Source organism: Egretta garzetta, unplaced genomic scaffold (genome assembly GCF_000687185.1).
Source record: "Egretta garzetta isolate BGI_Z169 unplaced genomic scaffold, ASM68718v1 scaffold223, whole genome shotgun sequence".
Classification (NCBI taxonomy): Eukaryota; Metazoa; Chordata; class Aves; order Pelecaniformes; family Ardeidae; genus Egretta; species Egretta garzetta.
Window position 1 is genome coordinate 175,744 of NW_009259033.1, and position 11,041 is coordinate 186,784.

At 59.1% G+C, this 11,041-nt stretch overlaps 1 protein-coding gene across 5 annotated transcripts in view; it reads left to right on the forward strand.

Annotated features, from left to right (window-relative positions):
• The window catches only part of ZNF512B (zinc finger protein 512B), a 30,959-nt gene extending 20,208 nt beyond the window's left edge, over positions 1 to 10,751 (forward strand). For all 5 annotated transcript variants that reach the window (XM_035890353.1, XM_009634779.2, XM_035890354.1 and 2 more), the window contains 4 exons: positions 5,920 to 6,021; positions 7,018 to 7,080; positions 9,973 to 10,071; positions 10,410 to 10,751. In XM_035890353.1, the coding sequence (XP_035746246.1) occupies positions 5,920 to 6,021; positions 7,018 to 7,080; positions 9,973 to 10,071; positions 10,410 to 10,703 (558 nt within the window). In that variant the 3' untranslated portion in view covers positions 10,704 to 10,751. The remainder of the gene's footprint in view (positions 1 to 5,919; positions 6,022 to 7,017; positions 7,081 to 9,972; positions 10,072 to 10,409) is intronic.
• Positions 10,752 to 11,041: the final 290 nt, after the last annotated feature.

The window sequence follows — 11,041 nt, forward strand, 5'->3', positions numbered from 1 at the left end:
CTGTAGTCGATGCTTTTTGGCCAGCACTGGGACTCAACTCAGAGCCAACCTGCAAGTCTTTGCACAAGCTGCAGCCTGTTTCCTGAGCAAGTAACTCCGCAGTTAGGTGCCGGATCTTTTCCTTGCTCTGAACAGTTGTGTGCCTCTCATCCAGTGCTCCGAAATTCCCCCTGGGCAGGAGATGGGGCACGTTGCAAAGAGGGGAATGAGGGACAGAGGGAAGCAGGTGAAAGCTTTGCCGCAGCAGGAGAGTGTGGCGGGGCCTCTGCCATGAGCGTGCAGGACAGCCCCAGCCCCGAGGACCTGCCTCGAGCAAGGCAAACAGCCCAAGTCCCAGAGCCAGCCTGGAGAAGCGATGCGGCTCGCTCCAGAAAAATGGGTGGCCCAACAGCAGAGCATCAGCAGAAATGCCTTCCCGCTGCCGCAGCCTGTCCCGGCACGCGTGTGCTCTCGGCAGAAGTGCCGCCGTCATCCTGCAGAGGCCTGGAGGAGCTCAGCCTGACTCGCCTCCCAGCCTGCACGTGGTGGGCAGGTGAAAAACCAGCACACAAACAAACCAGCATCTTCTTTACCTGCCTTGGCATCCCCGTGAGGCGGCTGGCGCAGAAGGGGATTTGGCCACAATGCCCCTGTGTCCGCCTTGGAGCAGAGCTGGGGGTTTTTTGGGCCAGAACTGGTTGCAGACTTTTTATTTCCCCAGTGCTTGGTGCTCTCGTTGTCGGTTTCCAGATGACTTCAGCTGCAGTGCATTTATAAGGTAAAAAAATGAAGCCCAAAGTAGCTGTTTCATTTCAAATACTGTGGGAGGTGTGGTGCTCGCTTCTCCCCGCTTCAGCCTCACCACTTGCATTCCTCTCTTTCCTCCTTGAATTGCTCCCCTTACTCTTGACTTTGGGTATTTTCTGTTTGAATTGAGGGAGCAGCCAGGAGTCCCAGGCCTGGACAAGGGGCCCATGCGTAAGCTGACATACAAAGGCGTCGTAAAGGTCTCAGCCGCTGGCACAATTGCTCTGTGAAATGCTGTTTGTGGTGGTGGTTTGGTTATTTTCTATGAGACATTTCTTGTGTTCAGAGTCTAGTTGTTTTAAGTTTAATTGTGCCCCGTCTTGGCGCTCAAAACCAAAGAGAATTGCTGTGAGGTTTGCATTGCAGATGAGCAAGGGGGGAGCTGGACCAGCTCCCAGGTGGCAAAAGAAGGCTCCTGGTCTGGAGGATCAGGACCTCGGCCCCTGCACGGGCTGCTCTCCCCGGCCGTGCTGGCCGTGTGTCGCACAGATGGATTTCAGAGGCGGTCGGCGCGGTGGGTGAATACGTGTGTAGCTGTGAGCGTGCCTGCGGGTGCGTCTTGCAGTGACTCTCACGTTCCCTTGACAACACTTTAAAATATAATCTGTTCAGTCTACGACATTTTTTTCTCGACGAGCGGTGCTGGAAGGAGGTGGGAGGCAGGTTCTGCTCAGGGAGGCTGGTGGGAGCTTGCTGACTTCAGCACACCCTGTGCTGCTCCGCTGAGCGGCGTCTTGCATCCATCAGCGCTGGTCTACGTTTACAAGTTGCTTGGGTTCAGGGTGCGGAAAAAAACCCTTCCCAACTGCGAATGACTCAGACACGCCAGCAAGCACCCAGTTTGACCCTGTTACAGCCCCAGGAATAGCCCTTCCCTCGGAACTGGCTTCAGCCGTGCTGGCAGGACAGCTCTGTGGCGGGTCCAGCCCCAGGCGGCGCGGGAGGCTCGGAGGAGCGGGCAGTGTCCCCACGTCCCCGTGCCACCGCCCCGCTGAGCGCGCGTGGTGGCCGTCCCTCCAAGGGAGCTGACAACCCAGAGCCACTGGAGCTGCAGGAAGACGGAGACCAGTGAACCATGACCGGGGCAGTAGGGCTGATGGTTCCCAGAAGAGCCACCACGCCACCGCCTCTTCTTCCCACGGGCCGTATCCAGCCCTTGGGAGTACGCTGCCAGGCCCACAGCCCCACCTCGCTGCCTTGGACCTGGAGGGAGGTGGGGTGCAGGGGATCGGCAGCAGATTGTGGCCGCTCTTGCACCATCTCAGCAAGACCTGGGGATTCCCAGGATCCCAGAGGGATGGATGCTTCCCGGCTCCAGTCTGTAACCAGTGATGGCTGGATGCACCTGGACTTGCTGCGGCACAGGACCCGCTCTGTCCCCAAGCTCTCTGGTTACCCGCCTCGGTCCCAGCAGTCAACGTGGATTTCAAGGGCGCAGATAAAGAAAGCCACCCCTCCTCTCCATCCCTTCTCCAGGCAGCAAAACTTTTCCCCAGGGGAAGGCAAGCAGCTCCTCAGCAAGCCGATGGGATACGGGGGTTCGCAGCCCCCTGGCAGGCATGGCCCATGTGGCAGCCGGTCCCAGCCGGGGAGCGGGACGTTGGGTTTGGATCCCGTTGGTGGCCCATGGTGGGGTGCGTTCGCCTTTCCCCAGGAGGATGGATTCCTTCGCACCAAAGCAATGGCATTAGAATAAACGATTGCTGCTCGATCCCAGGCCCTGCGCTGCCTTCATTCTGTGCTAACCAAATCCAGCATTTCTAAATATACACTGGAGTCTTATTTTCTCGCTCCGATCTTTATTTGCCTCTGGATAAGCTGAAACAGATGGGGTGTTTCACAACAGCCGCTTGCTGGGGATGTCAGATGGAGAAGGGCACACCCCTGCTGCTTTTCTGGGAAAAATCCCCTTTCCAGAAGCTCCATGAAGATGATGCCGATCCTCCGACCCTCCTCTGGGGCCATCGCCTGCCCACGAGCAATCTCAGGGCTGCCACAGAAGGACCGAGAGGCCGGCAGGTTCCCAGCTCGGTGGTACGGGCAGGCGGTGGTAGACTCTAGGATCTGGTGGGGCATGATGCCCTTACACGTTTTGGAGGCTGGATTGAGAGAAACAGCCTCCTCGAGCAGAGTGAAGAGGCATCTAAGGGGCGAGAGAGGAGGAAACGCCATGGAAAACTCACTGTTCCATGGTGTGATGCCTTCCCCGTGGAGCTCGAGGTGGGGTGCCTTGTCTCAAGATGCCTCGAGCTCTGTGCTGGAGGTGGTGGTGGGCTCCTGCATCCCAGGCAGCCCCCGTGCCGCGCAGGGAGGGATGCAGAGATCCTCCGTGGGGTGCAAGAGCACCCTGTTCGCCTCCCCTGGTCTGGGGTGTTGCTGCAGGGCTGGGGGCAGCCATGGAAGCTGCACGTCCCCCGGAGCGTGGTGGGGTGACGGGGGTCCAGAGCGAAGGGCTGCCGTAGGCCAGGCATAAAGCTAAAGGGGAAAAGTTGTCTCCAGGCTTGAGTTTTTAAGAAAACCCCATCCTGAAGCCAGGATACAGTCCAGAGCAGAAGACCCTGGCTTGGGTTGATCCCCCAAAACAATGGCCCTGCCGTCCGGGTGGGAGCCAGGCTGAGCCCTGCGGGCTCATGTCACTGATGGGCCAAACCAGATCCCAGCTCCAGCTGCGGACCCAGAGCTCGGCGCAGCCCAGTCCATCCTTCCTCCCCTCGCTCGGCAGCGCTGGCGTGGAGCGACCCAGCTGCCCGGAGCCGCGTATGGGACCCGGCTGCCGGCCAGCGCCCCGGGGTGTGTTTTGGCTTCACCTCCCGGACAGCATCGGCCGCAGTTTCCACGGGGCGATGGGAGAACTGTGCCTCGTGCTGGGGACCTCGGTAAGGCTTCCAGGGGAGCTTGTTGGCCGGGGCCGAGGCAGCCTGCATGGTTCTCATTTACTGCGATATATTTTGGGGAAGGGGAGAGCTGTCTAGGGAGCGGAGAGGATTGAAATATGAAAGTTAATTAAATAAAACCATCAGTCAAAGAAAACAAGCCTTCCCACCCCAGCATCCTTCAACTGTTCAGAGGAGATGGGCTGCGGCCAAAACCAGTTGTAGTCGTTTAATGATTTGGCCATGAAGATTTTCACTTACAGGCTGTTTGAGGAAAATAAATGGGGGGGAAAAAAAAAAAATATTCCATGCCTGGGGCTCCCTCTTAATAGAGACATAAAGATGACTTTGACATTCCCAGAACCACAGCGCCCTGGGAAGACATGGGATTTGCATGTTATTGTGCAGGGCTGTTGGAGGAGAGCGGGGAAGGAATTTTCTCTGGAGTGGGAAGCCGGAGCAGCAGAGTCCGCATCTCTGAACATCCCCCCTTGTCTCTTCCCCGGGGACGCGCGGAGGGAGAGGTTGTTGCTGGGGCTGTGTGCAGTTACCGTTAATGTTTGCTCATTCATGGGACTGATTGGTTTTTAATTAAGGAGGCCGTTTGGCATCCTGGCTCTCAGTATCAATGACAAAAAGGGACTCCTGTGTTCTCCCCTGGAGGTGGCGTTGCCTTCCCCGGGCGGGGGACCAAGCGGTTGGTAGATGCACCATTCCAGCGCTTCAGAGGGCTCTGCTGGCATCTCCCCCAGCCGCAAAGCACGACAGAAGAGCAGCACGCTGGGGCTCGGGGGATTTTTCCACATCCGTCCTTACCAGCGTTCATAGCACTGTTTCGCAAGGCCCTTTGCCCCTGCCCCTCGCGCAGAGCCCAGCTCCCCCCGGGCTCCCTTCTCCTCCGGCCGTGCCCCGCCGTGTGCCAAGGTGGGGGCCGCAGGGGCTTGTGGATCACTTAAATTTGGGTGGAAATGAGCAGTCGCCGTCTGAGCCACCCCCAGCCCTCGGTGGGAGCTCCCCTTTGCAGGGAGGTCTGGGAGCAGCCTGTTGGAGGGAGCTGGATATAAAGGCAAATTCGCAGCTTCATCAGCACATTCAGGAAAAATCTGAGCTGGGAAAGAAACCCAGCCAGCCGCCTCCCCGCCACGTCGGAACCTCGAGCTCTGCGTCCTAAGGGCACGTTCCGAAAACAGGGCCTGGGTTTGCACCTCTCTGCAAGCACCATTGGTCTGTGTATCCTCCCCGGCCGGCACGGATGCGTCAGTGGAGCCGTGCCCTGCGCTTGGAGGTGCCCACAGAGCGCAGCACGTGTTCGGGTACCCGCACCCGTAGGGTGCCACATGCAAGCTCACCCAGCCCTGCTCCGACTCGGGGCAAGTTTGGGGCTTGGGACCCAAGCGACATCCATCAGACCTGGCAGAGCTCGGTACGTTGGGCTGGGAGCTGTGCTGGCGTGGTCGAGCAGCAGGCAGGCTGGCAGCTCAGGGTGCTGGCAGAGCAGCCCCGTGTCCCCTGCGGACCTTGCCGTGGTGGCACGGTGACGGGCAGAGACCAGCCCCACAGGTAGGGCCGAGCGTGGTGGCCGGGGGACACGGAGATGGCACAGAGATGCCGCAGCCGTGTTTGCTTGTGCTGAACATGCAGAAAATGGAGTTGGGAAGGCCGGTCCGCTATGCTAAACCTCAAAGTCACTAATAAAGCGGTAATTAAAAGCACTTGGAAGGAGCAGCCCTGCCAGAAGGAGAGGCAGAGACACAAGAGCCTTTCATTGTTTAACGGGTTGTGCCCATTCATCGGTGGAAGGCAGCCATGGAGGCTCTTGGCATCCGTCCCCTCTGCCCAGCATGCAGGGTTCTTTATTTCCCCGGTTATGAAACGTGGCAGAAGGGCCACGCCGACACGATGCACCAAAAATGCCGGGTCCAGGCCTGGCCCCGCCATGGAGCAGGAGCAGGAGCCTCCTCTCTCCCATTTCCCAGCAGCACATGGAGGTGCCTGCAGCACCGGGGTCCCCTGCCCTGCCCCTCGCCCCCAGCCCAGCTGCCGCCTCGCCGGTGGCTCAGGAGCGGGCAGAGCCACCCCCCTGCTGCGCCGTGCCCGGGGGGGGGATGACATCTCCGGGGGAAGCCTCCCAACTCATTTTCAGCCCCAATTCACTTCTCCGGGAGCAGGGGTGGGAACAAGACCCATGTGAAGAGCGAGGACTCCACCGAGGGCCGGACTGGTGTGTGCCGCTCTGCTAATCATCTGCTATTGTTTGCAGCTCAATTACACCCGACCGGGGCTTCCAAAGCTCAATCCAAGGCTGCTGGAAAACTGGAAGAACGAAGTGAAGGAGAAGGGCCACATCAACTGTCCCAACAATGTAAGGACCGTCTCTGTTCTTCTCTGGGCCAGCTGGTCTCGGTCTGCAGGAGGAAGGGGGGATTTTGGGGGGCAGAAACCCACCAAAGCCAGGTTCTTGTTGGGCCCTGGCGTGACTCTCGGTTCACCCCGTTGCCCTGGGGCTGCTGCCATGCCTGGTTGACGCGTGTCCCAACTTTGGCACCCTCCTGGTGTGTTCGAGCCGCCGGGCGTGGGGACCAGGCCCCCCTCTCCTCCGGTGCCCTTGGGGCTGACGGTTCGCCGTTGCCCGATTCAGGCTCTGGAGCTGCCTTTGGGGAGCTCCTGAGACCCAGACGGGGCGAAGGCTGCACGCTCTGCGCTCGAGAGCCTTTTTACGCAGGGAACCTGCTTTTCCCAGAGTAAAGCTGGGACTGGTTTTAAGCCATTCTTTTTAAAGCCCTGTGACAGGCAAAGACCTCGGGGACGTGGTGCGTGTCCATGCCGCCTTGGCCTGAGCTGGCGGGGAGGTGAACTCCACCCTCGTGCTGGGCCGTTGATTTATCATCTGAAACAAAGCCTTGCTAATGGGAGTTTTGAATGAGGCTGTTACCGCAGGGCCAGGGGAGACGCGCTGGCTAATTAATGTCATACACAGGCACTTTGAAAAGACGTTGCTCAGAAACTGGTCATGCTGCTGCCCGGGTGATTTCTCTTCTCCGTTAAGCGTCTGCTGTGGCTCCAAGAACTCCTGTAGCCCAGCAGGACCTCCCGACTGCTCACAAATGTACGTTTTCCACGGAGACGTTTAGGGGAGACGTTTTTCAGCCCGTTGCAGAGGGATGCGGCCACATGACTCCCATTAGCACTAATAGGAAACGTGTGACCAGAGCCCTCCGCGTCTCGCAGAGCATTAACCTCACGCTGCTTAGCCTGGACCGGTGGCCTTGCTGGCGCAGCCGGCTCCTGGCCCTGGCTCGGAGGAAGGCATGGAGACGAGGGGGGATCGTGGCAAACCCTGCTTTGTTTCTTTCCACAGTGCTGTGAAGCCATTTATTCCAGTGTCTCGGGGTTGAAAGCTCACCTGGCCAACTGCAACAAGGTAGGTCCCTCCTTTTACAGCCTCGGCTTGGAGATGGGGTTGGGTTTTGGTTTTCTGTCCCCCCAGGATTGTTGGGAAGCAACAGGCCGAGGGCTAATGGCGTGGTTTAAAGGATCATGACCGCTGGGAGGGCTGGCCAAGCCATGCCGCTGCCCGTCGAGTTGTCACTGCTCAGCCCATTGTCACACCATCCTGGTCAGGCCACTGGCCCTCAGTACCATCCTCCTGGGCAGGATCAAACCCATGACCACAGGCAGACAAAGGCGGAGAGGCTCAGGCCAGGCAATGTGACAGAGGGGAGGGAGCTGCTGCCCCAGCCCTGGAGGAGAGGTCTCACCATGCAAATGTGTCCCTGAGAGCCCAGACCTCCGACATGCCGAGTGCCTCGGAGATGTGGGGCGATGGGAGCAAGCCCGAGTGCCTCGGAGATGTGGGGCGATGGGAGCAAGCCCGAGTGCCTCGCTTCCTCCCGCCTTGGCGTCCCCGTCCCGCAGCAGCCCCTGCCCAGCGTGGCTTCTGCAACCCCTGAGTTGTTTGCGAGCCTTTGGCTACCCAGCGCGTCCAGCACCTCATGCACAGCCACACATTGACCGCAGCAGCTCAGAGCCGGGGAGCTGGGCGTTGGAAGCGGAACGTTTTCTGAGGCAGGTGGGAATCTGGGCGTCTTTCTCCATTGATCTGGGCAGCCCTGCGACGCCTCTGGAAGCCCAGCATTTTCCCCATCTGGAGAGACACCAGTGTGATGCCTCCTGGGGATGGAGCTGGGGCTGGAAGAGGCGGCCGGTCCGTAAACCAGTGCCCTCTCGCTCAACAGAGCAGCAGCGCTGCCGGCTGCAGTGAGCTCCGGTGGCCTGCAGCCGCCACAGGGGAGGGATCGGGAGCTCAGCGTAGGTCCCTCAAATTGGAACTGAAGTAAGAGCTGGTAAAGCTTTTATACCCTGAAACGTTTCCAGCTGCAGCTTCCATTGAATGGAGCTTCCAGGAGGCAGCTCCAACACATACCCCGTGGTTATTAAAAACACAAACTCCCGCGCTCCTCCAGCACTAGCTGGAACGTTGAACCCTAATGAGATCATTTAGAAAATGGGCTGCAGAGATCCGGCAGAAGAAGCCGTATTGATGGAGGATAAAAGTGCAAACACAGGAGATGGGGGCAGTTCCTTTGCTAGCCTGCAGCACCGGGCAGCCCACCAGCAAACGGCCTCCGAGAGAAAATGGAGCCATTTTCTGGCTGATTCTGTGCACAGAAAGCAGCCAGGCATTTGCACGAGCAGTTTCTGTAACCGCAGAGCTGCACCTTCCAGGTCTGGTGAGTCCGGCGTAGCCAGGGCTGAGCGCTGGGGGTCAGCTCAGGGGGAGTTTGCTGCTTCGTGTCCCCCACGTGCTGCCGCCAGCAGGACTCTCGCCCTTACAGAGGATTTAGTTTTGCAATGGATACGTGTGCCACCGAATCTGGCGTAAATCACAGCCCCTCCTGAGCTGGCCTGAGATTTCTGCTGTAAAATCCTGCCGAATTGGTTGAAAATACATCAAACCTTCCTGAGAGCGGAGGATGCTCCCGGGCAGCGCCCCGTCCTCAGCGGGGATTGATGCACCGAGGTGATTCTTCTGCATGAATATTTCTGAAGGCAGCCTGCAAGCGGGGCCAGGCCTGCCCGCGTCCCACCCGCCCCTGAAATGAAAGACCTGTCCGACTCCAGATTTACAGCACGGAGCCAGCTATGGAGAAACTCCCAGGGAGCATATATATATCGCCTGGAGGGGCCCATCCATAAACCCCTCGTCAATCGAGAGCGCATTATCTCCCCTGCGCCGTGAACTGCGGCAGAGCCGGGAGATCAGTCATCCCCCCCAGGGCTCTCGTGACAGAAATCCAGCAGTCGCCGCATCTCTTTGACGGCGTAAAAGGAAAATTAAGTGAGTCTGCTGGACGTAAATTAGGTGGCGGTTCAGTCCCAGGAGACCACAAATCTGCTGGCAGTGAGGAAATGGGGCGGTGGGCCCTGTCGGCCTCCCAGATGCCCAGGGACACAGACGGTGGTGGTGGTAAGGTAACAGCGGGTGTTGGGGATGCACAGGCAGCAAAACCTGCCGCTCGCTGCCCTCCGAGCTTCCTAGGACCCGGCACTTTGGTGCCTGGCACCGGTGCCACAACAGCCAGCACCACCAGCGCTGCAGCGGCACAACCGGCACGGGCTGAAATTCAAAGCAGGAGATACGGTTGTGAGCTTCTGGCCTGGGACCGGGGGCCGGCAAGAGATCTGGTGGTTTAGAAATGAGAGCGCATTATCTCCCCTGCGCCGTGAACTGCGGCAGAGCCGGGAGATCAGTCATCCCCCCCAGGGCTCTCGTGACAGAAATCCAGCAGTCGCCGCATCTCTTTGACGGCGTAAAAGGAAAATTAAGTGAGTCTGCTGGACGTAAATTAGGTGGCGGTTCAGTCCCAGGAGACCACAAATCTGCTGGCAGTGAGGAAATGGGGCGGTGGGCCCTGTCGGCCTCCCAGATGCCCAGGGACACAGACGGTGGTGGTGGTAAGGTAACAGCGGGTGTTGGGGATGCACAGGCAGCAAAACCTGCCGCTCGCTGCCCTCCGAGCTTCCTAGGACCCGGCACTTTGGTGCCTGGCACCGGTGCCACAACAGCCAGCACCACCAGCGCTGCAGCGGCACAACCGGCACGGGCTGAAATTCAAAGCAGGAGATACGGTTGTGAGCTTCTGGCCTGGGACCAGGGGCCGGCAAGAGATCTGGTGGTTTAGAAATGAGTGTTTGTTTGCTTTGAGGTTCAAGCATCAACCTCCCTTCACAGCAGGGAGCTGGGGGGGGGAGCCGCCCCTCCAGGGCGTTTTTGGCTCTGCCTGGAGCTGCAGGAGGATGCTCTGTCTTGCAGGGGGACCACTTGGTGGGCAAGTACCGCTGCCTCCTGTGCCAGAAGGAGTTCAGCTCCGAAAGCGGGGTCAAATACCACATCATCAAGGCTCACTCAGAGGTAAGGAAACGGCTGGGGCTGGTCCGGGCTGGTCCCTGCTCCCAGGCACCCATCCTTGGGCTGTCCATCCATGTCAGCCAAGAGAGGAGCACAGCAGCTCCCAGCAGCATCAGCAACACTGTGGTGACAGTCTCAGGGGGACCTCCCTGTCACCCTTTTGGGTCCCCAACGCCCCCAGGCTGGCTGCAGCTGCTCTGTGCTGGCCAGCTTGTCCTCGGGGAGGGGATGCCAGCGGGGCGTGGGGAGGTCCAGGCGTGGGCAAGCGAGGCGTGGGTTGTGCGTGCCGGTGCCGGGCCCCAGGATGGTCACTAACCCCCCTTGTCACCCCATGGACACAGAACTGGTTCCGAACCTCCGCCGAGGCCAGCCGGAAAAAGAAAAGCAGGGAACAGCTTTCTTCCAGCAAGGAGGAGAAAAAGAAAAGCACAAGTGGGAAGAAAAGGGGGAGAAAACCCAAGGAGAGGCCTCCAGAAACATCCCCGAAGGGCAGAGAGAGCGTGGCAGCAAAGACTAATCACAAGAAAACCCTCGAGCACTGGGAAGGCTCCCGAAGCAGCCCCGACGGGGACGAGCGCGTCCCCAAGCCCCCGAGCCAGCGGAAGGGGGGATCCAGTAAGATGCCCGAGAAATGAGCAGCTCAGAGACTCGTCTCCGAGGATTCGTTTACAGCCCAGGGTAACAGGGTGGGGGTCTCTCCCGGTTTTCTGTCCCCATCCCACCTCCCCACCCTCCACTCACCCCCTTTTTAGCAAAAAAAAAAAAAAAAAAAAAAAAAAAAGGAAAAAAAAAAAAGAGACAGAAAATACCAATTAACCACTTTAAACAAATCACGGACCTTGTTTCACACTGGAAAACAAACAGGATCAAGCAAGCTGGACCGTTCTCCACCCCCTGCCCCTGTGCATCCCCCCCTGCCTGCTCCCCAGCCCGGCGGGACCCCGCTGCCCCCCCCCCGCCCTGCCCATGCCTC